At 44.5% G+C, this 27,754-nt stretch overlaps 1 protein-coding gene across 3 annotated transcripts in view; it reads right to left on the bottom strand.

The window, feature by feature from the left end:
- The window catches only part of KCTD15 (potassium channel tetramerization domain containing 15), a 42,775-nt gene that overhangs the window by 14,352 nt on the left and 669 nt on the right, over positions 1–27,754 (bottom strand). Inside the window, exons 2-4 of one of the 3 annotated variants that reach the window (XM_010585124.1) lie at positions 26,857–26,941; positions 22,322–22,497; positions 263–407 (exon numbers count right to left, since the gene is read on the bottom strand). In XM_010585124.1, the coding sequence (XP_010583426.1) occupies positions 263–407; positions 22,322–22,485 (309 nt within the window). In that variant the 5' untranslated portion in view covers positions 22,486–22,497; positions 26,857–26,941. Of the gene's footprint in view, positions 1–262; positions 408–22,321; positions 22,498–23,922; positions 23,941–26,856; positions 26,955–27,754 lie in introns of those variants that run through there. The other 2 variants (XM_010585125.1, XM_010585123.1) reach the window with 2 other exon arrangements.

The raw sequence follows: 27,754 nt of genomic DNA, 5'->3' as shown, positions 1-27,754 counted from the left end.
AAATGTGAGGAAATACAATTAGTTTAGAAAAACTGATTTAGCCATAAGCTTCATCGTTTAACTTTTTATGGTATCCATGACAACCATTGGTCCATTTATTAAATAATAGCATCCCTGGTGTAATACACAAGTACTAAAAATCCTAACAATAAACAGCAACATTTAGTTAAGTGTGTTTAGGTCAAGCACACAAACCAACCTGCAACAAAACAAATGACAGAATGGGAGGAAAAAACAGATTGCAGACTATAGCTTTCCTTACCTTAAAGTCATCTGGGAGCAGTAGCTTAGATGTCCTTAGGAAGCTTAATATATATCTGAAAATTTCACCATCTCGATCAATGAAATAATGTTGTTTTAAACTGTCCAAGACAATAGGCTCTGTGCCATTAAACAGACGACTTATTCTGGAAAAAGAAAAGAAAAAGAAATGGGCAAAAGAGACAAAATCTCATTACACCCTCAGGGCTTAAGAACATCCAGCCAATTTAGTTGCATCAATTCATGTGCATAAGGTAATGCAGTATCATAATTTGGTGACAAACAAGTGCACAAAGATAGATGCCTCAGACACGTGTGTGCCCCCAGACGCTGACACACACGAAGCGCGTGTGCACATGCAGACACAGGCACGCACACCAGCAGCGAGAGCCCCGCAGCTGCCCTGGCGCTAAGCTCGTGCTGCACCGAATCAGGGCTGGGAATTAGGCCCATGACCCCAACAAGGAAAGTGCCTATGAAACGCTCACCCCACGGCTGGCAGAGTGATGTTGGTGAGAACACGCGTCACCGGCTCCGTTATACATCCCTGTCCGCCATGTCCTGCTAACGGAGAACTGAGTGGTTACTCAGAGATGGGTTCCTGGCCACGAGCTTTTCCTCCAGCTTGGCTGTCATTTTGATCAAACGCCATCGAAGCCTTTCCATCCTAGAGGAGAGGCTTCCCATACACCGAGATGAGCTGTACGGACCTGTCAGTGCTGGATAAGTGGCCATCCAACGCTGAATGTTTTGGCAAAGCAGCAACCAATGGCCCGTGCAGCATCTGCAGCGCTGCCTGTGGGACCACAGTCCCACCACCAGTAGTCTTGGGCATCAGAGTCTGGCAGAAGAAAGCAACGTGGCAAATCTTTTGTGAGCAAAGAAAAGGAAGCGAGACCTATGAGACCGGGGGATCAGCTGGTTACAGGACCAAAATACCACATCAGCTACATCACTCCAGCTTTCCCCGTGTCCTGAGGAGCATGCTCTGCAGAAAGCAAACTGGGCATCTGCCTGGCTGCCGTTCCTCCCGCCTCTCCCCTCCAAACGCCTGGCTTCTCTCAGAACGCTTTGTCTTCCCATGAGAAATAACCCAGCTGAATATATGTTCTTGAAAGGAAAATCGCAGGAGACAGACAGCAACGACCTATTAAGTAATTGAGTCCATCTCTCTGACAGTGCAGCATTGTTCCCAACTGCAGAGTGTCTCGTGTTTCAAAGTCGAGTCTTAAATAACCCTGCTAGTGAGGGCTCCTCCATTTCCCAGAGAGATTATCCCACAGCCTGCTGGATTTCACTGCCGAGCCGTCCCTTCGACTCGGCCGTGCAATCCCGCCGTGTCCCTCACCGGGACCAGGGCAGGGCTTTCCCCTGCCGTGGATAACAAGCTCACCCAACCCCGCCAAAGGCAACGGCCAGCACCGCCGGCGAATGCCGCGGCCGCAGGCTCCCTGCCTCCCTCCTTCCATCACCACCACCCCACCCCAAGCTTTCTGGCCCAGCAGCGAGGGGAGCAGCTGCGGGAGCCCACAGCCCGGCCGGGGAAGGCGCGCGCCCACCCCGGCGATGGGAAGGGGCAGGTTTGCTCCCCCCGCCGCCGCCCGCAGCGCGGGTGCTTCCAGTTGCACCGCGTGCTTTGGGTCCTGGGTTCGTGCAACACGGTGAGATTTGCTCTCCACGGCTGCACCTCAGTCTGGTCTTCTAACTTGCTAATGTAGTCGCAAACTTAATGTGCCGTTTATTTCTAAATTAACTGTGCAGATATTAAATAAAACTGGACTTGGCAAGTCCCCGCTGAATTCAGCTAAAAACCCTTCTGACCTCTTAAGCAAGCTCCAGGTTTTACTGCCTCCTCTCGTGTCCGTGTCAGCATTCAGCTAGCCTGAGTTACTTATGAGAATAACCAAATGCTCCCCTAAACCCTAATTATAATACGTTTACTGTTTTTCTTCAACCTCTAGCTTTTCAACGGTATCAGAGAACACCATACAGTTCACGCTGCAACATTTAATTTATATAATCCCAACATGCGGTAAGCCTCCAGTAATTCATTATTTTCTTTTTCGCTGTTATTTTAGGGCTATTTACCTGAGACAGTTAAATATATTGCTTTGTACAGTGTTAAATTTTATCCCAGGAATCAGACAGTTAATTTATTTCCTTAGACATGCACATCAGCCAGTGTGCTGTGCTGGGCTAGACTGAAAGCAGAGGAAACACTGATAGAGCAGCTTAAGGTTCAGTACGGTACATTTATTGAGTAAATCTGCGTGGCTATTGAAAGTTTTGAGATCTTAACACCTGAACAAGCTGGGCTGTGGCTTAAACCTCCTGCCCTTTGCTGCCCTTTCCCTGTGAAGTCTGCAAAAGCAAGGCGACGGCTGCTGTTCGGCTCTGCCACGCGTATGGGGGAAGGTTTGCCAACAACGACAGGGTGCAGGGAAGACAGGGTACAAAATTTTAATGGGCCGCTCTTTAATGTAGTGAAGCATTTTTTTGGTAATGAAAACAAAACATGAATTTTGAGGCCTTTGTGGAGTGCCCTGAGCTGTATTTCTTCACCAGTGGAATTACTGCTGGGGAAAGAAACTTGCAGAGTGTTGAAAGACTTAACTGCCACCCCAAAAACAGAGTGATGAATAGTTTAAGGATTTATTTGACATTTTAGGGGGCTGCTATGTTCCAAGAACCAACTTCACTGCAGCATGTTGTAACACTGCATGCAGAAAGCGCTCCTGCTTCTCCCTTCTCGCCAGTATAAACCGTACCTGTAGAAAGTCCATCAGAAAATGCAACACTGCAGGAGCACAAAGTGAACTCAAGTGGCAGCTTTGAATGGAAAGTTGGCCTGACAGGGTTGCTCATCACATGTGAAGCCATGGAAAAGAGCACGGTGACTGGGGTCAGCTCCACAAGCCCCACTGGGATGTGACATGCTCAGTGGATGGGTCTTGGGTGGCCAGAACGAAATGCCGTGCACAGAAGCATGGAAGCAAAATGCACACAGGCTGTCAGAGACCTGGCAAGTCAGCGAGTGCAAGGGGATGGGAATGGTTTTGCACTGTGCAAACTTGTTGATGTTCAATCAGAAATTAGGTGCCACTCTGGCTGGTGGCCTCAGGAAGCTGCTCCCTCCAACACCCCGCCATGTGATGTGAGTTAAAGGTGCGGGGAGCAGCTGCAGCTCTCAGGTTGGGCAGTAGTCACCCCGAAAACGGTTGTTTTTATGAGTAGTCATGGTGCCCAGTACTGTACTGGTGGCCAAATTGGGTAATGGCGTTTTCAGGAGACACTTGCTTATGGCATGTGGGAATGGTATTTCCAGTGATGTTTGTGAAGAGGCGGGAGGCACAGGAAAACAGAGACAAAGTAAAAAGAGCAGCACTTGGATCCTACAGCAATAGGTGAGTCTGAGCAATGAACGCTTCTTCAGCACTCCCACCTTCTGCAAGAGATGCTTCGCTTTCTAATTTAAAAACACTCTTAAAATTCCTGTCCAAGACTTAATTTCCTGACAGGGAGCAGACCAAGCCAGGAACAATCCAAGTAGTTGCAAGCCTAAAGATGGCAAGCTTGCCTTTCCATTGCCTCCACCTCCCTGGCCAGGTCCCTCAATGCTCACACCATCTTCCCAGTGCAGGGCTCTTCCCAGCCATCTGTTCTTCCTCCTCAGTTGCTCCTGCCCTCCTGGCAATGTGCTCTTCCCTACAGCCTGGCCACTGCTCTGCAGTGCTGCCCACCCTGACCTTTGCAGGGCCCCTGCTCCCGGCCACCGCTGCATCATGTCCCTGCGGAGCAGAGCCACAGCAGAGCTTCCAGCTTAGCGGGTCTCGCGGGCACCTCGAGCCCCAGCTGGATGCTCTTCCCCGCTCCTCCCAACATCCAGAACACAACCTGTTGATCCTATTTCTACAATTTCTTTGTGCTTCTGTTGTTTCTGCTAAAGGCTTTTACATTTTCAATAATGTTTCGCCAAAATGCCGAGGGGCGAGTTTCTAGCTTTGTACCGATTTTACTATGATATTAAGATCTCCTTTTATTAGATTAAAAACAAACAATGCAGCCAGCCAACCCATAAGGACAAGAGTGCCAGTGAATTCTTTTCCTAGTTTCTTGGGCAGGGGAGGAAGCCGCGTGCTGCGTGCAAGTACCTACAGACGGCTGCTGCTACCCACACCCCCCGTAATGCTGGCGACCAATTCTTCCACCACACAAGCTCCCTACAGTGCCTGTTACGATGGGAGCACAGAGGGGGCCTGCAGGGCAGTGACTCCAGCCCCCACAGCAGAGCTCGTGGCACACCATCTCTTTCATAAACTCACCCAACTCCATCTTACAAGCAGCCAGAGCTTTTTGCACCCCCAGTTCCCTCTGGAACACACTTGGTCTTCCCGAGATCATCACTGAGCACAGTCACAGCTCTGCACATCATACACCGCTGTTGTGGGGTTTAACAGCACTTTGGGATAGAAAAGGTTTGGGTTTTTTGGGGGGGGGGGCTGCTTTCTGGTTAGGGGCCAGTTTACCATTTTCTTGATAGCTCTCTTTTTTGAACAGAAAGCTAAAGTTCTTTCTTAATAAATCTGGTTCCAGAGGCTTTAAGAGGAGCACCCAGTATTGTGGGACCTGTGGGATGACCAGCAGCTAGGGTTGTGGCAAGCACCAGCAGAGTCCTCAGCTCCCAAGCCCCACCACCGGGCCGGCCACTGAGGTCCCGTCCCCCCCACGCACCCGCCCAAGCCAGCGCAACGACATCACGTAAGTAAAACTCTCTATCACAACATTGCACTAAAAGTATTAATTTAACTAATTACGTGATTAATATTTAACTGTTCAGTGATATTTTTGTCATTCATAATTTAGTTGTTTACATTTATTAAAAATTGATTCTGTAGACACTTTTTCTGCCCAATGTCAAATCAGCAGGGAGTGCACATTTCAGCAAGCTGTCATTAAAACATGTCTCTTTCCTAATTTCACAGGAGGAGAGGGGAGGGAGAGAGAAAAGCCCATCTGTGGATCTTGCAAGCACGCAGGTCTGTGCTCCACTCAGTACCCTCTGCTGTACCTGCCGCTTCTCCGTGCACCCTCCTGCTCCACTCAGTGCAAACGCACCGTGAAGCTGACACGAGCTCTGCAGCTCTCCCTGCATTTTGTATGGCAGCTGTCAGTTGTACGTGGCTGTTGGGCCTTGCTGTGGAGCTGGAGGAAGAGGAGGAGGTGGTTGTGGGACATGCCACAGAGAGGAGAAAGAGGGTTGTTTAGAGCCGGGACGCTGAGCATGACCTGAAACTGCCCCACGCGACATGTTAGCAAAGCGTCCCAGGTGTATGAGCAGAGTCCAGCCGTTGCTGCTGAGCACAAACAGTGCTGCTTATCTCTTATATATTTGCTCAAGGTGGGTAGGATAGATATTGTTATCTGCTTGGAAGAGAAAAAATGCTGTGAATTAGAGCACAGGTAGGTGCTCAAGAGACCAGAGTGCCTTACACTGTGTCTGGCACTGCTGCCTGCGTAGCTATGTCTAAGTCTGTTACTTGCCCCATCCCAAGACAGTAACTGCTGGGAAAGAACAGCAGAAAGCCACTGGAGCGGCTGCGCCCAGCCCAATACCAGTATGCCAGGAGCTGGCTCTCTGCTGGCACTGATACATCCCAGCTGCAGCAGCACGCTCTGAGGTGGGCAGTGGACAATGCTGCAGGTCTTTACCGTAGTGTTTTTCATACTTCCATTATTTTTACCGTAAAACTGATTGGGTTTGCGTACAAGTTCCCAGCAAAGCAAACTGTAATGGAGAAAGCACCTGCAGCTGCTTTCCCCAGGGAGGTAGGTTAAAACACCCAACCTGTCTGAAAAGCAGGCAGGGCTAGCCAAAGGAGGACAGGGATAACCCAGCTGAGCAGCACACGGGTGTCTTCTGCCTTCTGGCCTGACAGTAGTTATGAGGGAGAGATGTTAAAACGTTGTCTCTGCCAGGACACATGCTCCCTCACGCCCTGTACAGCGAGGAACGTGGCTAAAGGTTGCATCTGGCTGCAGTAGGTTTTCTGATCTGCCTCAATTTAAAACTTCAGCTATAATTAGCGTGAAAGTCCATAAACAAAGCTCTGTTGTATGATTATACCGTACCTTCACACCCTGCTACCTGACCAGTGATTTTAAGCCCTTCTCCAATTATGGGAAAATAGCGCTAAGGACAGGCACCGTCTACAGCGCAGGTCTGCGCACACACGACCTGGCTGCGGTACGCTGAAGAAACTCCGTGTGGGCTTCGCCCTTACGGCTCTGCCACAGTTTCCATTTTAATCAAAGATAACATCTTGACCACCTTGGATTGCTTCAGGCGTACACTTGGCTTGGAGGGTGTTTCAGCTGGGGAGAATTTTGTTTTAAGCATCTTTTAAACATTTTATTTGTACAGCGATGGGAAAAAGCTTGGGGGGGGGGGGCTGGGAGTCTGAGACTTACATTGGGGGTATAAACTGCTGCTCTGCAAACTACGAAATCCAAGCAGCCACGTGTGCTTTGGGGCCGGTTCATGTGCCTGAGGACACAGAGAGGTGCCCCAAAGGGGGTTTCTGGCCTAAGTAAGCCCAGATCAGGTATCAGCGTCCAGTCCCAAATGGAGCACAGGCATCAAGCCTGCAGCGTTAGGCAGGTCTCCACTCCGCGAGTGCTCGAGCCGCTCTGACCACTAACTCCTTCTCCCACCACTCCTACAAGACCAGGGTGAGCACCCGCGTTTCAGCAGGGCAGCCTCAGACGCCAGCATCCTACAGGCACTGCCTAGCCCCATACAGGCATCGTTCGGCCCCATACCCTTCAATCCTGATGGCACAAGTGAGTGACCACAGATACTCAAGTACAAAACTCACCTGTGAGAACCAAATGGAGATACTAAAGCCTGTAGCCCTAAAACGCTTCTCAATTTTTAACAAGAGCATCAAGTAGTACGGTCCAATCTCAGCAGAGGGATGGAGGAGGTAACTCACAAAGTAACAGGTTTATCCATCTCCAATTCCTATAACCTCCTGTTCCTGCCTTCCAATCCTGGAATGCCACAGTAGTTTTTTGACCCATATGCTCACTTTGCAGTGCTTTTGAAGGATATCACACTTATTAACTAATAAGAAACTGAAGGAACTGCAGGATCTAGTACCTAAATTTAATGCTTCCTATTTTGCTGTCCAGGCTAGAACATCCATTTTTGCAATAGATCAGAGCTAGTCTATATAGTATCAACATGTATTTTTAGAAGTCTGTAATCCATAAAGAACATTATCATCTACCGTACAGAATCACTCTTAGGAAGTTCTGGAAGGATTTTTTTCCTCTTTTTATACCATCACTAAAAAGCAAAGTCAGGTATGTAATGGATTTTGTCATTAAAACAAAGGTATGGACAGTTACGTTTTCAGTTCTCTGTTACTATCAACTAAAGTCCACTGAAGTGGAAATTACCTACTATTTTTGAAATACCACAAAGCGTTCATGGTAAGGATAAGAGATCCTACAGCTCCTTCTCTTCCGCCTGTTGTTAACAGCCCATCTCCACACTTAAGACACTCTGGCGGGTGACTTTGATATATAATTTCATGGAAATATATATGTATTTTTAGATTTTGATACATGGCACATTTTTTAATTTGTAGAGACAGTACTGCCTATACATAAATTAGCAGTTAAAACAAGAAACTGGAAACACTAATCCCACATAGAGAAGCCAGTGTCTTTTCCCGCATTAAAAACTTCTCTTGGTAGTCAAAAGCCACCCTGGTCTTACATCTGTGTGGCCAAGCATCCCACCAGGTCTTGAGGGAGAAGGAGGAGTGGTCAAACAATTACAATGAGCATACAAGCAACTAAGGTAATTGAGGCTCCCATGAGCTTTCCTTCCCAGGCTTTTCATTCCCACCAGGTTTACAAGGGTAATAACCCTAAGTCCTTTACCTCATTTGGATACTGGGATTAGGCCCATCAGCACTAGCTACTCATCCCAAATTTATAAGCACCAAGTTTGCTCCCCAGCACTGTGCTTCTGCCACCTGTCTCACGGGGAGTCAACAGCTCAGGAGCAAAGCACTGCTTAGCCATGAGTAACGGTGGCAGAATCCAGCTCTCCATCAGGCTAATGATTTTATTTTGCCTTATTAAAGTAGTGTTTGTATATTTTAGTGTGTTATTTTAACAGCTATAAAAAGACTTCACTAAACAAACAGTTTCTAGTATGTTAATTGCTGTATTACAAATCCTTTCATTGCATTCAGCATATAACCACATTTATAGGCAGGATAAGCAGACACATACAGACAGAACGGCACTCATTCGCTGCACACATCAGCACCCCACCACATTTATTTAAGTTGTCAGTCACGAAACGCATTTGCTGTGCTTAACAAGAAAAAAATGTAACTTTCAAATACAGGTACAATTTGCATTTCTCCATTAAAAGTTCCCTACGTGCCACTGACATAACTTGTTCATCCTTTGTAACAGGGACAGTGACAAACAGCTTCCCATTATTTTTTGATGCTTAATCATACCGTTTGCATTCATTTGGTCTGGCTGAGCTGCTCTGGAGTAACCATGACCAGAACAGAGGCCTTGACCATGGCGGGTGTGCAGATGCATGGCAGCCCAACGCCAGCGGAGAGGTTGCAGTTACTGTAGTTCAAGATAGGCCAGTTCTGCCAACCATATTCCTAACAAGCAGTAACTACTAGGGAAGAGTGAGAAGGGCAGTGTCTGGCTGACTTGCATATTTTTAATAAAAGTAACCAAATAATATTACAATATAATGTGAACCCTCAAAACACAGAACTTGTTAATGGTAGGAGCTAAATATTACCCTTTCAGTGAAATACGCCAAAGCCCAGGTACCTGCATAGAAGTTCACACATTGTAGGTTATACCTATCTATTTGGGAATTCCTCTCTTTATTTTAAATTGTGGACTTACATTTGAAGTTAAAGAAGCACATGTTAGCTGGACTTCCAGTACTATCATTTTTTTCCAGTATAAAGTTCAGGTTACTTTTGCTCTTCTTGTGTCTTTTACTTCATTCTAACTGAACTTTTGTCTAAATAGTTAGCAAAGATTAAAAATATTTATACAAATGTATATTGCAAAAGTATCCTGGTTTTATTATGCCATTGTTGCTGCTGCTCTGATTTGAGCCCTGCGAGGGTTCTTGGCCTTTCACGTCTTCTCAACAGAGAATTTACACTGAATTTTGGCCATGAAAATCAATGCAGGAACAAAAATTCTTTAATTTAAAATTAACTCCTAAACTAGGATTTTAGTTTCCCAAAGGTCCCAATCCTGCAAGAACTGCATTTCAGTTCAAACTCTGTGGGAGTTGCGGGCAGTCAACAGAATTAAGTTGTTAATACATGAGAAGATGCACAATTCAAATAAAACATTCCTGCCTATACAAGCCTTTTCTTGCTATTCCTTTAACCATCCCTTCCCCCTAAATCATGGTGCTACAAGGGCCCTGATGAGAACAGCATTGCACCAAATGCCAGCTCTCTTGCTGCTCACCTATTTGCTGTAACTCCAAGTGGAAGCTAACTCAGTATTTTTACTAGGATTTTCAAATCTGGCTAGATCTGGACACTACTTCCATTACCATCACCCTTGTACAACTGGGCATGCCGGGAGGTTGGAAAACATGCAGATACTAGTTATATTTTAATATAAATGGGCTAAATCCTCGCTCATTGAAGTCAAGAGCAAAACTCCCACCGGGGACTCAGTGAAGGCAGGGAAAACTTCAAATGTAACTCATTTACCTTTCAGGGCAAGAGTCTGGCCCTCCGCATCCTTTGCATGTGTGGGTGCTGTGAAACCAGTACATTTCAGTACACGGCAGGAGAAAGCAGGACGGATACTCAAGGGCTGCACAACCTTTTATAAAGTGTAAATGGTGACAGCTAATACATTCACTTTGGTACCTGCTGCTCATGTAAACAGCTAGAATATTTAATCTGCTCAAGCCACATCCCTTTACTTCTGATCCCAGACATATGAAAGCTGAGCAGCTTTTTCCTACGATTCTTTTATTTATTTCCAGATCTACAGGAAAAAGTTCCCAGACACAGGCTGCCCAGGACTCCGCAGCACTGCACTCTCTGGGATGAGCAGGAACACCTGGCGACGCACAGTGCCCACACCAGCCTCCGCTGCACCGGGACACACTCCACTGCTTAAACAGGAATGATACCAGCCTCTCTGGGTAGTGATAAATCAGCTTTCTGCTTAAAAGAAGCTGCCCACGCTGCTTGGGCATTTGGTTGGTATGCCGATTTGCTAAAATGGTAAAGCTCTTCTGTTGATGAGAATGGCAATACAGAAAAAAGGGCTTATCTTACATTCTTCCTCTATTTGCTTTTCCTGCAGCCCATCCTTCTGTCCTCCAATGAGTAAACTACACCCATTTTGCCCAGTCCCAGAACGTAACACTGCTGCAATTATACTACTATACACCTCCAGTACAGCTCACATCACCACTCACTCTGGCACAAAGACATCGTGGGGAGTTACAGGCAGACTGTAACTGGTTATAATTCTCTACAAGCATGCATGTCATTGGGAAGTTGCATCCAGTACTCTCTATCTGTATTTCTGTTATCATGCTTAAAATGATGAATGAATGATGCTCCTGTTTATTCTTACATTTGATTAAGCTGTACCCAACGTATTTTTCCTGGCTGTTCACTTAAAGAAACTGAACACATCAAGAAAGATTTGTTAAAAAGCTATTTTGAAGGGAAAACAACCACCAAACCCCATATATCCACACCAAGTAGGAAGACTCGTGTAGTTTTTGCTGGTCAGCCCGAGCCACTGGCAGATGAAAGGCAGAAGTGAAGAGGCATTTCCACTAGGTTTTTTGTTACTGCAGCCGGAGAGCATGGACAGAGAGGAAGCGACCCGCTGACATGTCCGCTGGGAAGAGCCTGGCTCCATGGCCATGTTCCTGAAAAAAGGGGAAGCCCCTGTCGAGGGGATACAGAGAGGGAACCCGCACCTGGGAAGGAGACAGCAATACACCTGCTGCACAGAGGACACTTGCCCTACAGAATAAAGCTTGGCAAAAACTTTAAAATAATAAGAAAACCATTAATTGTTGGATTCTGATGGGATACTGAAAGCTGAACCTGGCTTTTTTATGTGACTGCAAGAGATTCATTCTTAAATACAATACTGTGGTCATGGGTTTGATTCTGGTCCCAGTGAAGTCAAGGCCAAAACATCCTTTGATTTAATTGAAAGCAGAAGCAGGCCCCCGCTTTAACCCTTGTGTCTGCAAACAGAATACAACTGGATGTGAACAGAAGAGGAAATATGTTTGGAATTGGTTACAAATCCATGCGTGATTATTTTTTTTCCCTCTGTAAGATTAAAAAGCGGTCATTGAATTTTTTTCCTCATTCAACAGCAGTGTTAAGTACTACTGGCCCAAATTCAGCCCTCATTCCCTCCCGGACAACCCCAGCACAAGCAGAGGACCCAGTTTCTCTATTGTCATCTACTGGTTCCCATGGAGTTCCACTAGCCAAATTTGTCCACAGAACTGCATGTAAGTTTTGCAATGGCAGAATTTAGGCAGCGGTCTCCTGGAAGGCACACCACATTCCCCAAATGCCAAAGCTGCAGCCTTTGGTGTAAATCATACTGGTACAACTTGTTGGCATAACACAGTATGACACCAAAGAGGTTAAAAAGAGTCCCTGGTTTTCATTGTCCGCTTTCTCGAGAGAGAGAGATTTGCTGCTGCAAAAGCGTCTACCAGATCTAAATGGATTACCTGCAGCACTGGTAGCATCTGCACTCCATTAGGAGAGAGGCGTAACGGGAGCCTGCCCTTTGGACTGGGATTCCTTCAGCGTTTCAGCTTTACGGTGCAAATCTCAGTTTCCAATGCTTGCCAACTGATCCCTTCTGAGTCTGACCAAGAGTAACGGTGCAAATGCTGCATAATAGCTTCCCACCATCCACGTGCAGGACTCCTTTCAGGTTTTGCTTTATGAGGTCCTCAGCAGATAAAAAAGCAGCAATTTTAGCCTTTGAATGCATACCATACTGCAGCAGAGTGAAATCAACACAGTACAGGTGAACACCGGAATACCTCTGCTCAGCCTATCTGCCCTGGTGCCCAGCTCTGACAGGCAGGCTGTCGTCACAGTGACTGCATCAATAAGGAATGCAATCGTGCACGCATGCGAAGCCAATAGCCATCCTGCCTGGCAGAGTTTCAAGTGAGAGCAAATCAGGTAAAAACAAAAACCAAACCCCTCTAAAATGTTTACAGGTGTCATTTCTTTTTAAAGCATCAAAAGATTGGAAGTACATGCTAATCACAGCAAATGAGGTGAAGGAATAGACAGTTTGGTGGACAGAGCACGGAGATATGAGTTTGTAACTCTGGAGTTTAATTCCAGCACTGCAGCTTCTCCCAGCTATCAAATTGGGTTAGGAGAGCCACGAACCTGGTGTAACTCTGTATCAATGGAGTTATACCAGGAATAAGAGTGACTGACAATACTTACCTGTTTCAGTCACCAGATTATGCATTTAATGTCAGTACCTCACAAGGGAACAAGCTGATGTGCTGCAAGGACTAGGTATCCTCATCAATTTATTATATATCATGTAACAGAGAAACTTGGCAAAGTCAATGTGGCTAGCAGCAGCATGGAGCATGACCTGTATCAGCTACAGCCTGGCATCCTCCACACCATCTTGTTACTCTGTGCTTGAGAGATCTAGCCTCCCTTACGCTTTCACATATGAATCCTGTGTTTCCATGCCTGCATATTTCTTCTATTTAAATATGCACTTTGTTCTTAAAGATTTTATTAACCCATGAATAGATTAATTCTGATTTCAGTCACACAGGTAAAAATTTGGAGTAATTCCTTCAAAACCAGCGGAGTCATCTCTTTGGGAAGGCCGTCTGACTAGGAAAGGTATGTGCACGCACCCGTAAGTGCATGATGCTTTGTCTTCATTTGCCTGTTGGTTTTACATCTTCAGATGTTTTTGAGACCAAGTATCATGGATACCCAGCAGAAGCATCTTACTACAATGTTCAGCTTCTCGCAACTCCTCTCCACACATCACATCCATACACATTCCTGGTGTAACTCCAGAGAGGACAACAGGGTTATGCTATGGATTCTTTTGGCCAGGTTTATTACTAGGCCAATTTTCTAGAAAAATAGGGCTTATTTTGTTTTCATTTAAGCTTATGGTAAAGCTCTCATTGACTTCACTGGAAGAGAGATTTGGCCCAATGTACCAATATCCAAACCACCTCCATTTATTTCAGTAAAAGTAGGCAAGGAATTAATAAGGTCCAATGTATTTTTAAATCTTAGATTTCATAAATGATCACAAGCATGTAGGTCACAATATATACACAGAACGACACCTACGACAACCACCAGTGGGATTGTTAAAATAATTAAGTTAGGCCTAGAGACAAATTCATTTCATAACATGTTCCTTACGAAACAGATACCCCCTTGCTTCATAATCTAGGGAGTCTGTTTTATAAACTTCCTAAGTAGTTCATGAAATATCCCCCTAAGCAGACCAGGTCTACTCGCCATTGCAGGGTCTTTATAAATCAAAAGACAAACACCAGTGACATATATTCAAAGACCAAATATGAAGAGGTACGGTGGTTTGCTGTGACCTCACAACATGATTTCCAGTACAAAGCTACTGAATCCGCATCTTTACATAACTCCTCTCCATGCTCCCTCCATGATGAGGGAACTGGATGCACATCACATGAAGAAGTGATCAATAAAGACGATTCCCCTTTGCTTTAAGTGTGAAGCTGCTACACCTGTGAACCCGAGCACAGGTGCAGTACTTTACACCATGCTCATCGGCAGGAAACAGCCTCCACTAGCAGTACATAAAAGGAGGAGACAGGTTGCTTCTACAGCATTCTATGGGAGGGGTTTCCTCAAAATAGGCTGTTAATGCTTTTTCATGTACTGCCCTGAAAATGGCTGTTGGAAAAAAAAAAAACAAACACTTATATTGTGCTGCTGGCACCAAAGTACCCTGTCAGGTGAGTGGTAAGCAAAAGTAGCAGTGAAAGAAATGATGAAGTACTTGACTAACTAACCTCAGAAACTGCTATAAATATGGAGTGCTAAACAAAAAAAAGTTGAATTTTTGGTCTCCTTGTCTGCTGGCTTCTCCTTGTGAGTTTTAACAAACCAGACTAGTTTTCAACCTGTTGTATGCAGGAAGCATGGGAATTACTAATGTGCTAAGTGTAACTCAGCTACAGTCATGTTATCACTGCAGAAGAAGAAAGTGAAGAGCAGAAAACAAGACAAGATTAGCTGGGTTTCACACTGAAGGTACTGGAGCCACTGTTCAACATTCATCTTCTGGACTCCTGTCAGAGGCTATAAGTGACATCCCTCTTGATCACAGCCAGGCTGCACAAGTTGCATGGAGATGCCTGTTCTTCCTTTTGACTAGCTGAGCCGAATAAGCTAGTATCTAGATAGGAATGCACAATTTTCTCAAATTCAGGTTTTCTGACAGCCTGTGCCAGGTGTAGCACTACAGCCATAACTTTATTTCTGTAAGTCAGACAAGTGTTGATTTGCTATCTTCTCCTCTCCATGACTAGGTTGGTCTGTCCCTTTCTCGATGCTGTAATACCCATTTATGCCTAGAACTCCACACAACCCAGGCTGTAAATGTATACAGAGAAACGATAATTTCCAAAAAAGTGTTCATCAGAGACTAGCTAGGCAGTATTTTCTTGTACATTTCATCAAATATTCTAAGTAAACACACAAATAATTCATTCATCAACAGGGCCACAATCTCAACACCCAATTACAGTAAGATTTGTACTCCCAAAGGGTGAACTTTGCTTTCCTCTCCAGAGCCTGTGGGCAGTCCCCAGGCAGCAGCTGTGCTGGGCAAGGCAGCAGTTATGAAGTCCAGCAAAGAGTAAACACCTTTATCACAGCAGACAGCTCAGCTCTGTTGTGGCTCCCTACATGCCAGTTAGTAGGAGATCCTGGAGAGGTGGACACAGACAGGTCTGAAGAATCAGTTTCCATATAAATTCCTTCCCTCTTGTCTCCCCAGGTCACTTCAGTGAAGGATTAGTGTTACAGGGACTACCCTCCTTTACCACCAAAGCTACCACTCCAGCTGTGAAACAACAGCCCGGGTTCATTTTACACTATCTGATTCAGCAGCCTGGCAATGAGAGTTCCTTTGCTTGCTCCAGCTCTGGTAAGTGCAACATCCACAGGCAGACTGGGGGGAGACAGAGAATGGGAAGGGGAAAGGCCCTTTTTTAGGGTTTTTTCCTTAAGGGTTCTGCTGGTCAAAATTCTCTTGGAAACCAAAGAGAGATTTGGCCAGTCAACAACCAAATAAGAAACACTCAAAAGATTTGAGGTGCATGATTGCAGGTGCGTGAAATGAAACCAAAAATTATTTTAATCTCCATGACAATTCTTACGTTAATTCAAAAAAGGCACTGCATGTAGCCAAAACCTCTGGTTTTCAGCTCCTTCGCTTGTTCTCATCTGCAGCATACACCTGATTGCCTTAAACAACGGCAGAGTCCCGGGGAGCCCTGGCGTGCTCACCGCTCTCGGCAGAGCTGCCGTGCTGGTGTGCGGTGTCGTTACGTGTGCGCAGTGCTCATGTACTGTGCCCATAACCTGCATCTCTGAGCATTTGTAACGTGCAGGGAAAACACTTGCTCCTGCCTATTCAGGTGTTTTTCTTTAAAGTCTGTGCATGGTTTAAGTTCACAATACCTATTAAAATTAATGAGCTTTGCGCTGCAGCTCACATGCAGGCGCATTTTGTAGTGCTTTGCCTGAACGTGGGCTGCTGGCTCCGACTCAGAAACTCTTTGCCTTTTGGGCAATACACAACAACAGTTCATAGCCCGTGACTGTCAGAGCCTGGTGTCACCCCACAAACTGGGCGCTCAACAACTGACGTCGGTGGGAAGAGTGGTAGCTCATGAAGGGTGAAATGTGCCGTGGCAGCACGCCTGCCTATGTACTTCACTGTGCTTAGAGTCATTTAGTGGGTGTGCAGGTAAGGGAGAGGGATTGAAGAGGGACAAGAGGCTATACAGATGCTGGGTGGGTGAGCAGTGTGGAATGGCAGTGGCATGGAGAGGTTTGGGAGACACCTAAGTCAAGGTGAATGCTACTGATGCCGTGGTGGTGCAGGACTGCTGCGGGATGGGGCTGGCAGGAGGCTGTGCTGGTCCAGGAGAGCTGACACCGCTTCTGCTCCAGACCAGGATCCTGCCCTCGAACGTGCTGTGCTTTCACAGCCACCAACAGTCTCTGGTTATGAACAAATCTGGTCTTCACTCCACTTAACCAGTCCAGAGTACAGGCCTTGTTTAAGGACTGATTTACACCTTAACTGCCAGCATGGGATAAGCGACAAAATTTGCTAATTGGACATTGTTTTCAGGCAATAATATCAATAATACACAGATTTGATGGGAAATTAGCAATTAAGTTATTGTAAGAGTGACACTGGGTTGATCCTACATGAGCAAGAAATGTGAGATGTTCTCAGGTATGCTAAGTCTGGAGAACTGCATATCCTAAACATACCCGAATTAGGAATTTCGCTACTCCCTCCCAAGAAGTGCAGAGCAGGACCCTGTATGGAGTCCTTAGTGTAAAGGAAGATGGGGAAAATCTGTCTTGTAGATCTCGGTAGCAGGTGTGTTTGAGCTTATGAAACCACTGTATCTGGCTATATGGGGTCAGCAACCGTGTTCTGTCAGGGACAACAGAGACATACTAAAACTCGGAGAAGAGCATCCCCCTGAACTCAGTCCAGCCTGGTGTGGCTGCAGAAAAGGGGGGGAGAAGCAGATCTCAGGTGTCGGAGCTGAGCTCCAGCAAGCAGAGAGATGGAGGTGCTGGCAGAAAAGGTAGGGGAATTAAAAACCACAGATACCTACAGAGTAGCTAGAATCAGAAGGTCATGCTTGGTGAGAGAGCTTGTCCGAGGGTAGGTCTATACAAGAATGACAGTTTGTTTTGACAAGAAACATTCGGAGGAGAACACACATGCTTTACAGGACTCCTTTGTAAATCACCAAAAAAGTCCATGGGTTCAGAGGAAAGTGAGGCAAGGGATATGCCTGGAAAACTCCGCTATGCCTCGTAACAGCTAAGGTCATTAGTTCTGAAACAGTTAATAAAGCCTGTGCTGGTTCAGGACGTGCCCTTTGTTAGCACTGGCTCAGCATGCCTTGGGCCGCCAAAAAGCTCCATGTTCCTGAGGAGGAAAGGCTGGGAGCAGAGAGGTCCCAAACACAGTGCACTACAGACTGTCAGGGGGAGGGTCCCTGGGGTCTGTGTACCCACGCTATTCCTGCCTAGACATGGACACTTCAGTTAAAATTATTCCTGCTCACTTTTGTCACACAACTAACACCACAGAAAGCATGAGCTTTTATAAATACATTTCAAACAAAAGAACATACTTATCTTTAATAGAGGGTTATACAACAAATACTAATTAACCAAGAATGTAAGGTAAACATATTTACCTTTTATAGCAGAACAACTCACAAAGAGCTCACAGCAATTCTCTGAGTTAAAAACACTATTCAGGGCTGCGAAAAGGACAGGCTTCTGATGAAAAATCTTGTTCTGCTTTCTAACAGAAATTCAAAGTGACATCAAAATTTCCAGTGAAATCGAGAAACTGGGACTTGCTGTGGTATACAGGGATTTGGAACTTCTAGTTCTTTTCCACTTGAAGTCAATGACATGTCTGCCACTGAGTTCAGTGGGAGTAAGACTGGAGGATCTGGCAATGTCTCTGGATATTCCTGACTGCATGTTAGGAGCCTGGACTTTTGGTGTGGGTTTGTTTCTTTAAATGTAAGAATTGTCTCACTCCCTTGGATAAATACCATTTGCAACTCACTTTATAGATGTGCTAGAAGTTTTGCAGCCTTTATGATCTGTCATATAAATCCATATTCAAGTGTCAATGTGTGAAGAGGCCGCTTTAGAGGTCCTCTGGGTGAAAACATGAATGGAATTTCTAGAGGAAATGCTCTCAAAGATGAATAATTTGTCTACTTAGCCAGTTACTTTAGAAATAAGATGCTGATGGTAAGAGTCACTAGACTGAATTCAACAGGTTTTTTTTTTTCCTTTCTACCCATAATTTACAACTACCAGAGTTGGGAGTTTGGGTGGGAGAACTTGCTGAAAATAAACTATTGAAATTGAGCATCAGATCCAGGTAAGACATCAGCCTCCTTGTACCTCCAAAGCTTGTTAACTTTAATGGCAATTTTGGGTACGCACGGAAAGCAGCCTCAAATAGCTATAGGAAGAGGGATGAATAATATTGTTTCTGAGATAATTTCTGTGACCACCATCATTATGCTGTTGATGATCACAATTTCTTTTACATGTTTCTCATTTTCCTTGCCTTTCGCCCTCTGAAAGGCCAGCTTGCTTTCTTGAATGGCGTTTCATTCAAAAAGCCAACTGGAAAGGTGTGTAATAGTGCGTAAAGTGAGCATGAGTGGTTTAGAAACCATCTTCGACAGTGGCTGTTTAACTCTCTTCTCTTTCATCACACCAGTCGTGCACTGCTCAAGTTTTCTCCTTTTTAGATGACAGAATTTATGTAGCCCATAAAAAATTTACCGGAAAGAGGGCATCTACCCCCTTTAATGCCTAATCTGGCCTTTACTCATGCAAATTTAATCAATGGACAAATGCTCTTCTCACAGCACCTGCACTAATACAAACAACATCAAAGACTTTGACAAAGTTACTCTGAAACAACTCTGGGGTCACTGAAATACAAGATTTGGCCTCTGACTTCACATCACCAGCCATTCACTCAGGTTGACTAAGACTTCCAGAATCAGGTCCTTTCTCTCCCCGAATTAGAGCCAACCACATAACTTGGGAACAGCCAAGCACAGCCAGCCAAGTGGGCTGAGCACAGTCAATCCTAACAAATTACAATAAGAAATGTATCACGCTGCCTGCTGTCAGGTGTAATTTATATCATACCAGAGGGGTGACTGGAGAGCAGGTATAGGCAGGAACTGGTCATACCTATACTTGCTCCTGCTGGGCCTGATCTGGCAAGCTGCTGGAAGCTCTTCCCTCCCATTGAAGTCAACCTTAGCTGAGTTTGTTCAGGACCTAACAGGATTGGGCCTCCTCAAAATACTATGGAAGGATAAACATGATTTGATGATTTCTTTTTTCTGTTTTCTATTAGCATGTGATGTCTCTGTCTATGCATACCCTGACTGTATTTATACAGATGCTCACAATCTGTATGTGTCCTTAAACATACATGTACAGGATATACTACAAGCTAAAAGCCCACTTAGGATTTTGGAGCACAGAGAAAGAAATAGATTGTAACACAAATGAACAGGAAGTTTATTCCCACAGCTTTCAATTTTAGTGAGCGCAAACTATTCTATGTGACTGGAGCTAAGATTTAGGAAAGTGTTTCAGCATATGCTTACATCTTTTGCTGAAATACAATCTACAAATTTGTCTGATTTCTTAGATCTGAAGCTTTTAAACTGATGCTCACACCAAGAGTTTAATACGCTGTCCAAAATAATCCAGAAAGCTCTGCGTGCAGATGAGTATGGGCATGCCTCTATATGTGGCCATGCATGTTATCTCTGAGCATAAGCTAACAGTGCTCTGGCATTATTTCCCGATGTCTTGCTCAGAAAAGCTATCTCCCTCCTCCTGCACCTGTGAGAGACCCAGGATTCCTCTCCCAGCCAGACCACTGCGAAGAGAGTCTGTGCCTTATGGAAGATACACACCAGGGCAGCGAAGCACCATCAGGAGCTCCATCCCCACTGAAATAATTGCAAGTATTTTGCCTTAACCAGGAATGAGAGAAGGCCAGGCTCAATGGGGGGTAACCAACCAAGTCTACTATGCAGCACTGCAGAAAAACAAATTAAAAAAAAAAAAAATTAACCCCCCCCCCACATTAAAAAGGGGAAAAAAAAATAAGGTGTACCCTTCATCCAGCTTCATAATGTATGTAGCAATATGTCCTACTTGCAATGCTGGTGAAGGGTTATCTTTTGCTATAAAAACATGCGATTTACAGGTCTCACCCCGTAAGCTCTTACTCCAGCGAGAACTGAAGTCTGAGCAGCTGAAAAAGCATTCAAGCCTTATGAGATAACACAGCAATACAAATGAAAGACAGTACACAGCAAAACATCAGGCAGCATGTGAGCTCTGGTCAGTCACAGTTTTGTACTTTCAGTACAAAATCTGAAAAAATACACTTTTCTTATTTATCAAACAGGCAAAAAAATGGGTTTAGATCAGTACTCTGTTCTTTTTAAATAAAATCTGTGAATTTAGATATATTCTCCCAAAGCTTCCACAACTGAAGCTTTTATTAAGTAAGTCTGATATGGGGCATATTTTAAAAATAGTGTTAGCAGTGATATTTTAAAATGTGGAAACAGATGTGCTACTCTATTACAACTGCTGAATCTTCTCTGTAATTTTTTTACACTATGAAGCATTTGTCTGGTTCTCTGTTGTAAATCTCTCCCCACTGAACAGATTTCTTCTCTATGATTAAAGTAGTACCACACAAGTATCATTAAGCAGGTACTGTCCAGAAAAATCATATTGTTTTGGCCTGACCATAAAATATAGATATTTTAATAATTGTTTCTTTTCCATAGAGAATTTCAGCAGCTCCGTTTCCTTGGAATGAAATCATAGCCATATGCTTTATGACATCAGAGGCGTTTCAAGGTGTCTCCATAAATGTCATTTATTGCTTGGGAACCTGCCAAATCTGTGCAAAATTCCCTAGTTCTTTTAAAGGAAAAATCTTCAAATGAAACTAGAGCTTTACACTGGTTGTCATACAAAAAAAAATACATCTATCCCTTAAGGAAATACTGGCCATGCAGGTAGCAAAACCTCTGGCAGCGAAACCTGCTGACCTGGGCTCTGGTTTGCTTTTGAGTCAATAGTGCCTCCTTCAACCAGTCTGCTGGGCACCCTGACACCGCACATCCACACCTTCTTTTGGTTACGTATCAGGCACTTACCCTTCTGGAAAATAAGCAGGCTGAATGATAAAAAGCTGAATTGGTTTAGTGATCGTAACTGTAAATCAAGATCAGGTATGTCTTAACATACTGCTCCAGTGAATGTGCTTTAACCCTTAACACAGCGGTCCTTTCCACGCTACCGTCATAGGCCTCCTGACGCTGCCCAGGATCCCCCAACCTTCATGGTGCCCAGCACCCCGCAGGACTGGGAGCCGGGCAAGTAATAAAGAGATTCTATGTCATATACACAAATATACTCTCATGCCACATCTATTCATAATTTGGCATATCTGGAGTCTACTCTGAGATAACAATGGCCAGATCTAAACAAATCTTGCCAGATGTGTCACCAACCTGTCCAGCACAAATCAGCTACCTTTAAGCATGCAAAGATTCAATCCAATCTGCAGCTGCAAGCAGACGGAGCAGGTCAGCCGGCCGCTGCCCAGAGGAAGTGACCGCTGACACTGAGGCACGCAGCTACCACTGAGGTTAGGATTTTGGCTGGCCGACAGAAGCGTCCATTAGTCCCAGTGTAACAGAGTTGTTCTGTTTTCTTAAGGAAGAAAAAAAGGATTTTTTTTCTCCCTAAATCTGAAAGAAAGAAGTTGCTTGGTACTGTTGGAAATAATCTAGGGCAGCACACCAACAGGTGCTTCAAACGTATCGGCAGAGTGCAGAAGACGTTGGAAGAGAAAATGAATAGATTCTCTAAATAATACATAAATTTTACAGGCTTTTTTTTCTGTAGAACCCCAGTGAAGTTACTGTATAAATCGGAAACTGAATTATTCATAAGTGGTGAATATATAATAAATCGTATTTTGCATTGAAATATTCCTCACAGGTACATGCCTCTTTCCATGCAAGGAACAGAAATGGGCAGCGAGCCTGAAAACACCAAGGTCTTACCTGGAGTCTGGGTACTTTGTCAAGGTAGCCAGGCTGCTGGTGTACATGTGTCCTCCTACATCGATGTGCACAGGGGCATTCGACTTGGTCAGTTGAGCTGGGAGAGGAATTCCTTGAGCAGCCAGAGGAGAAACCGGGGACCGTGTTAGAGACAGACGGGACATGCTTCTTCCCTCCTGCAAAGGGAAGGCAAAAAAGAACAGTTTCTCTTAAACGTAGCAGTGTGTTACCTTTCTTTCCAGTGTGATCACAGATCTAATCAGATCATTTTTGCATCTGCCTGATCACATATTCAGCTAACAAATTATTGCCACCACTGTAATTAAGTGTATTTGCATCATTTTCTTCAAAGTACCAGAGGGGAAGAGAAAGATGCTTATTAGCAATAAGAAATCAAGAAAAAAATTTTTCAAGGTGTCAGCCTCAAGGGGCATAAAACAAACTGCAAAATTCTAATTAAAGGTCGTGGGCTTATGTGTTAGATGTGAAATATCCCCTGACAAACGAATAACCAATTTGTGAATTGGGATTCGGGGGTTTTTGCAAGTTTGTCTCAGTAACGAGACACCTCTAAATTAGTGACTTCCTCAGTACCTAAGGCATTTAGTTTATACTTGTAGTAAATTTCACATCAAACTAAGATCAATTTTCTGGTTTATTTTCAATAATTGTGAAATAAATGGATAATTTTCAGTTAAGCCTTAATATTAGACATAAAGAACTAATAAGCTTTCAAACCGAAAGCAATTAATACTTGGAAGCAGTAAAAACAGGAAGGTATAGAAACTGACCCATGCTTTCACGACAAGATGCTTTAGAAAGTACTGTACAATCTGGCATGTGAAATTACAAATTTCAACAATCCACCTAATGTGTACTGCCCTAAAAACATTTGAAAATTAGTGAAATTTCTGTATTGAGTTCAAAAATCTTCAGCTGACGTACAAAGCAAAAAATAGTGAAATGTTTTCAAAATGAACAGGACAACCATGGCAAAAGAAAATTCCTCAATTCCCTTCTGTAAGAAAAGCACAGCTTATTCTGCATGAAACGTGTGTCTCAAAGCTGATTTCAGTTAAATCGGTATAGACGGCATACATGTCAAATGGAAAAAAACCCTTTTATAAAAGTTTAAGAAAACGTCCATCCATTCTCCCCCTTATGCGTAAAGCAACATATGCAAAACATTATAGTTGAAGACATTTCTGAATATAATCTAATTTTCTTGGTATTTTGTTCTGCAAGCATGCTACCAAGCATCCAAGCTCTTTCCTACATCTGACAAGCACTTTACATGCAGCATTGCAAAGTGAATTCCCATTTCTCCCACATTACTTTGACAATGTTTCTTAGAAATCTAAAGCTCGTCTCGCCTTTCTCTTAGCAGTATTTTGCACAAGATGCCTGGCTACGCCACTCGATGAACATACAATTAGCAACATTCTTTGTAAAAAAAAAATTCTGAGCTATATAGAAAGGGACTGAAAAATCTTAATACATCTGGACAGCTTCACAAAGTCATCACAACATCTCCATTTACTGTATTTCATCTTGGTTAGCTCCTAAGAATTTCCTGTATCTACAGCACAGAAATACATCACCCCATTATGAATCCACATCCTTTTCTCTTCGGAGGCTGGACGGACATCTGCACTGAACACGAAGCAAATACCAACTCTGTCCTAGGACTTCTGTGTCAGCCGATGCGAAATTGGGCATTAACATTTTTACTACAGCACCACCTTCAAGGAAAGTGCTTGAATCCTTTCATGACTGAAGACGTTGCTTTCTTGTTTCCCACAAGAGCCTGTTGTGGGCAATCTTCAGTAAATATGTCATACAGCATAAATAAAAGAACTAACTTTTAAAAACAACTTAGTATGTAAGTACCTACAGTATTTTAGCGACGTGTTTACTATCTGTGGGTGCCTCATCTGTCTGCCAACACAAAGGTTTGTTTTTTTTTTTTCTTACCAAAGAGCACTGTAAACTCATGTTCACTCTCTACTCCTTCACTTAAATGAAAGGGTCAGAAGATCCAGGCTGAATGTCAACCCTGTCTTTGTTCAGACCCCAACTATTATCACTAATGATAAAGGTACAGACCTCACACGGTATAGAGCTGCCTTAGAAATAAAATCTCACGCAGTTTCACAAAACAAGTGCCTAATTAGGGCTCATCTGCACCCCTTGTTACAATTTCCAAATGAAATCAAAGGACTTCCAGTCCTCTGTAAACGAATCTAACATTTAACCATTTGTCTTGAAATACAGACTTCAGTTTTAAAATATGCACAGATAGCTAAAGATCAAGTGATCTGAATCTATTTGTGCATATTTAAACACTGCTGCTATCTTAGGATTTTTGTTTAATGTTAGTATACCAGTAAATTCCTTGATCTGTAAAGAGTCTGAGATTCTCAGTGAGGCCATACTCACACAGTAGATATTTAATTTATACTATTCACTGGAGGGACCTTTTGAACAATCCTCTGCTTTTGGCATCTCTCAGCTAGAGCATGTGTTGAAAAAACACTTAATTATAGAAAATCACTGGAAAGCTAAAATAGTTCTCAAACTTTTATGGCTTTTCATACTTATTGAAGGTGCCACTGGCTTTTTGGGGGAGGGGAGGAGAAAGGGAATTAAAAACCAGGCTTTTCCCCTGGTTGGAGAGGATTTGTATTAAAAAAATGAATCCTACGTTTTTATTAAAGTTGTGGAATTCAATCATTTCCGTATGAGCAAATTATCAAGGGGCATAATTGCTAAGGACGACATAAAGGGCACTGCAAACGCTCCTATTGCTCCAAAAAACATAAATACCCCCTATTTCTTAAGGTACCGTAACCCTATTTCCTATGACTCCTTCCTCTTCTTGATCTAAAACGCAGCTAAAATTCATCACACTGAGTAATGTACTTATTTTATGCACAAAGCAAAATCCTAAATGTATTTATCCAGTGAAAGTCTTTATGCACATATTTTCTAATACTGATGTGAAAATTAAAACCTTAAGGGTAAGTATCGCAGAAACACTAACAAACTTCATTTATTAAACCATGTAAAATAATCCTTGCTCTTTAGTCGCCTACAACAGGATACAGCATCCTAACTAGTGGCACAGGCAATAACCCTGCTCTAATAAGTAACACAGGAACCTGCTGAAGGCAAAATCAATAGAGCCTGATTCCCAAATTATGTGAATATTTAGTTTTTCAAACATTACACACCAAGATCTTTCAGAGCCAGCTTATCTTTTTCTGCCTTTCTAAGCTAACTGCATAAGTACTGCTTGTAAAAACTATTTGCCCATGCAAAGTGAAATAATCACAATGCCATGCTCATTTACACACAAAATGATTTTGTGTCCCATTGTGCTCACAGTTGTTCAGCTCTCTAGGGGTGATTAAACTAGCTATGCTGCTACAGCTTGAGATGATTTCACTGAATCGTTTCTCCATGAAGTTGCTTCTTTGCTAAGCTGTTATTTTAACCATAAAAGGTAAACAGAAGGCAGTTGTAAGAGCTCCATTCAGCTCCGTGCCCAGGGCTATAACCCTAGGGCAGAGAATGCTGAAAGACTGCAGAATTTTCCAGGGTGTTGCCTTTCTTGCTCTAAAGCCTTCAGGAATACTGTTCATTTAATACACACTCTAGATGATACATTTCAGATCCTACTAAAAGAAAGACTTCAAAAGTGTAAGAACTTTTGGGCGGATGAAGCTTTCCCACCTCTGCACATAGCTCGGGGCCATGGTAACCAATACTGCTGTTGATGTTGGGAAAATACAGTAGAAATAAACTGCACAGAGCAGAGCAGACAGATAGGGACAAGGGAGGTGAAAGGTTGCAGGAAAGAAACAGGCAGCAGTCTGGAAGGGGTAACGAGAAAAAAGGGAAAAGAATGAAAAAGGAGGCGGCTCTGAAGGAGGGACAAAGTTAAATCAAGGAGCAGGCACTTAAAAGACTACAGATGGGAAGCAAGACTAATTAAGGATGTAAAAGCGCTTTGTTTCTAAAGTTTATTGTTGCCAGGATAAAAATTAATTGAAACTAATGCTGTTATTCACTCGTGCCGTTTAATTCCTTCATGCACATTTAAGACGTGCAATGAAAACGGCAGGTTTAAGGACCTGCCATGAAGCAGCTCGCTCCCCCGGGGAGCCGCAGGGAGGGCAGGTCGGGGCCGCAGCCCGGCCGAGCGGGGTCCAGCCGGCAGCCGGACCCCCGGCTCGGCCGCAGCCGGAGCAGCGCCCGCAGCTGCTCCCCGGCCGGCCGGTGCCTCGACCGCGTTCTCGGGAAGCCGTCCTCCCTCCCCGGAGGCCCTTCCTTCCTTACCAGCGGGCCCACGGGAGCGCCGGGGGTCAGGACCACCCCCCGCGGCCCCCCGGCCGCCCCACCGCCGGCGCTCTGGGGCAGCAACCGGCGGCAGAAGTTGCCCCGGCGCTCCCGTGACTTCCTGGCACCGTCTGCCTTTCCCCCGCCTGCGTTTAGCGCAGCCAGAGGGGCACAACTACAGACTTGGCAATTACCTTTGTCTCTACAGACAGGGACGGCGACCGCTCGGGTCTGCCTCCAGAGCCACTCCGAGACAACTGCTTACGCCGGGAACCGAGCCTAAAGACAAAGCGGGGAGGGCGAGACTGCAAACCTCGGGCTCGCTGGCTCCAAAATTAAAAGTCCGTAAACATTTGCACACACCTCCACAGTGCTTCACTGAACACCGGGCCGAGTGACAGAAGAGATCGTGTCCAAAACTTTTACGGGGGGGGGGGGGGGGGGCCCCCCTGGGAGCTTGGTGGCCGAAAAAAAAAAAAAAAAAAAAGAAAAAAAAAGAAAAGGCTTTCTCCTTCCCTCCCCCCCCCCGCAACCCGCCTATCTCTGGCAGTCTCCAGTCTATTTAGTGCAAGTTTCACGTCACCCAAATGCCTTTCCCTACTGCTGGTCAGGGAAATCACCAGCAAGCAACGCACCCGGTCACTCAACTTCTGCCTTTTTCTTTTAAACACACTGTATGCCCAAAGGTAAAATTCAACCAAAAAAAAAAAAAAAAGCACAACATGGCGTCCTTTACTTATTCCCACATAACAAGAAAGGAGATGTCTTAGATGAATGCAAGAGGGAAAAAAAAAAAGAAAGCCAACCCCGAATCCCCGATCCTGTACATTTTCCGCGCAGCCAATGGTGGTGAGCATTAGCCAGGCTAATGTATTAATTTTGCAGAAGTGTGCCACATCGCATGCAGGAACAGAAATGCAAACTATAGCCTAGAGTGGTTTGAAGTCTACCCCAAACCAAGCCTTCCACTCTCACTGGCGCCAGAGTTTCATTCACAGCCCGCCCGTGTTTTCCATACGCGGCGCTCCCCATTGTCGCCCGCCTTCCCTTTGTGCCGAGCCGCCCCGCCGCCAGCCCCCGCGCCCCGGCCCG

The sequence above is a fragment of the Haliaeetus leucocephalus genome, unplaced genomic scaffold (genome assembly GCF_000737465.1).
Source record: "Haliaeetus leucocephalus isolate CR32 unplaced genomic scaffold, Haliaeetus_leucocephalus-4.0 Scaffold92, whole genome shotgun sequence".
NCBI lineage: Eukaryota > Metazoa > Chordata > Aves > Accipitriformes > Accipitridae > Haliaeetus > Haliaeetus leucocephalus.
The sequence above is the reverse complement of the archived record's forward strand: the minus strand, read 5'-3'. Positions and strand labels throughout refer to the sequence as shown.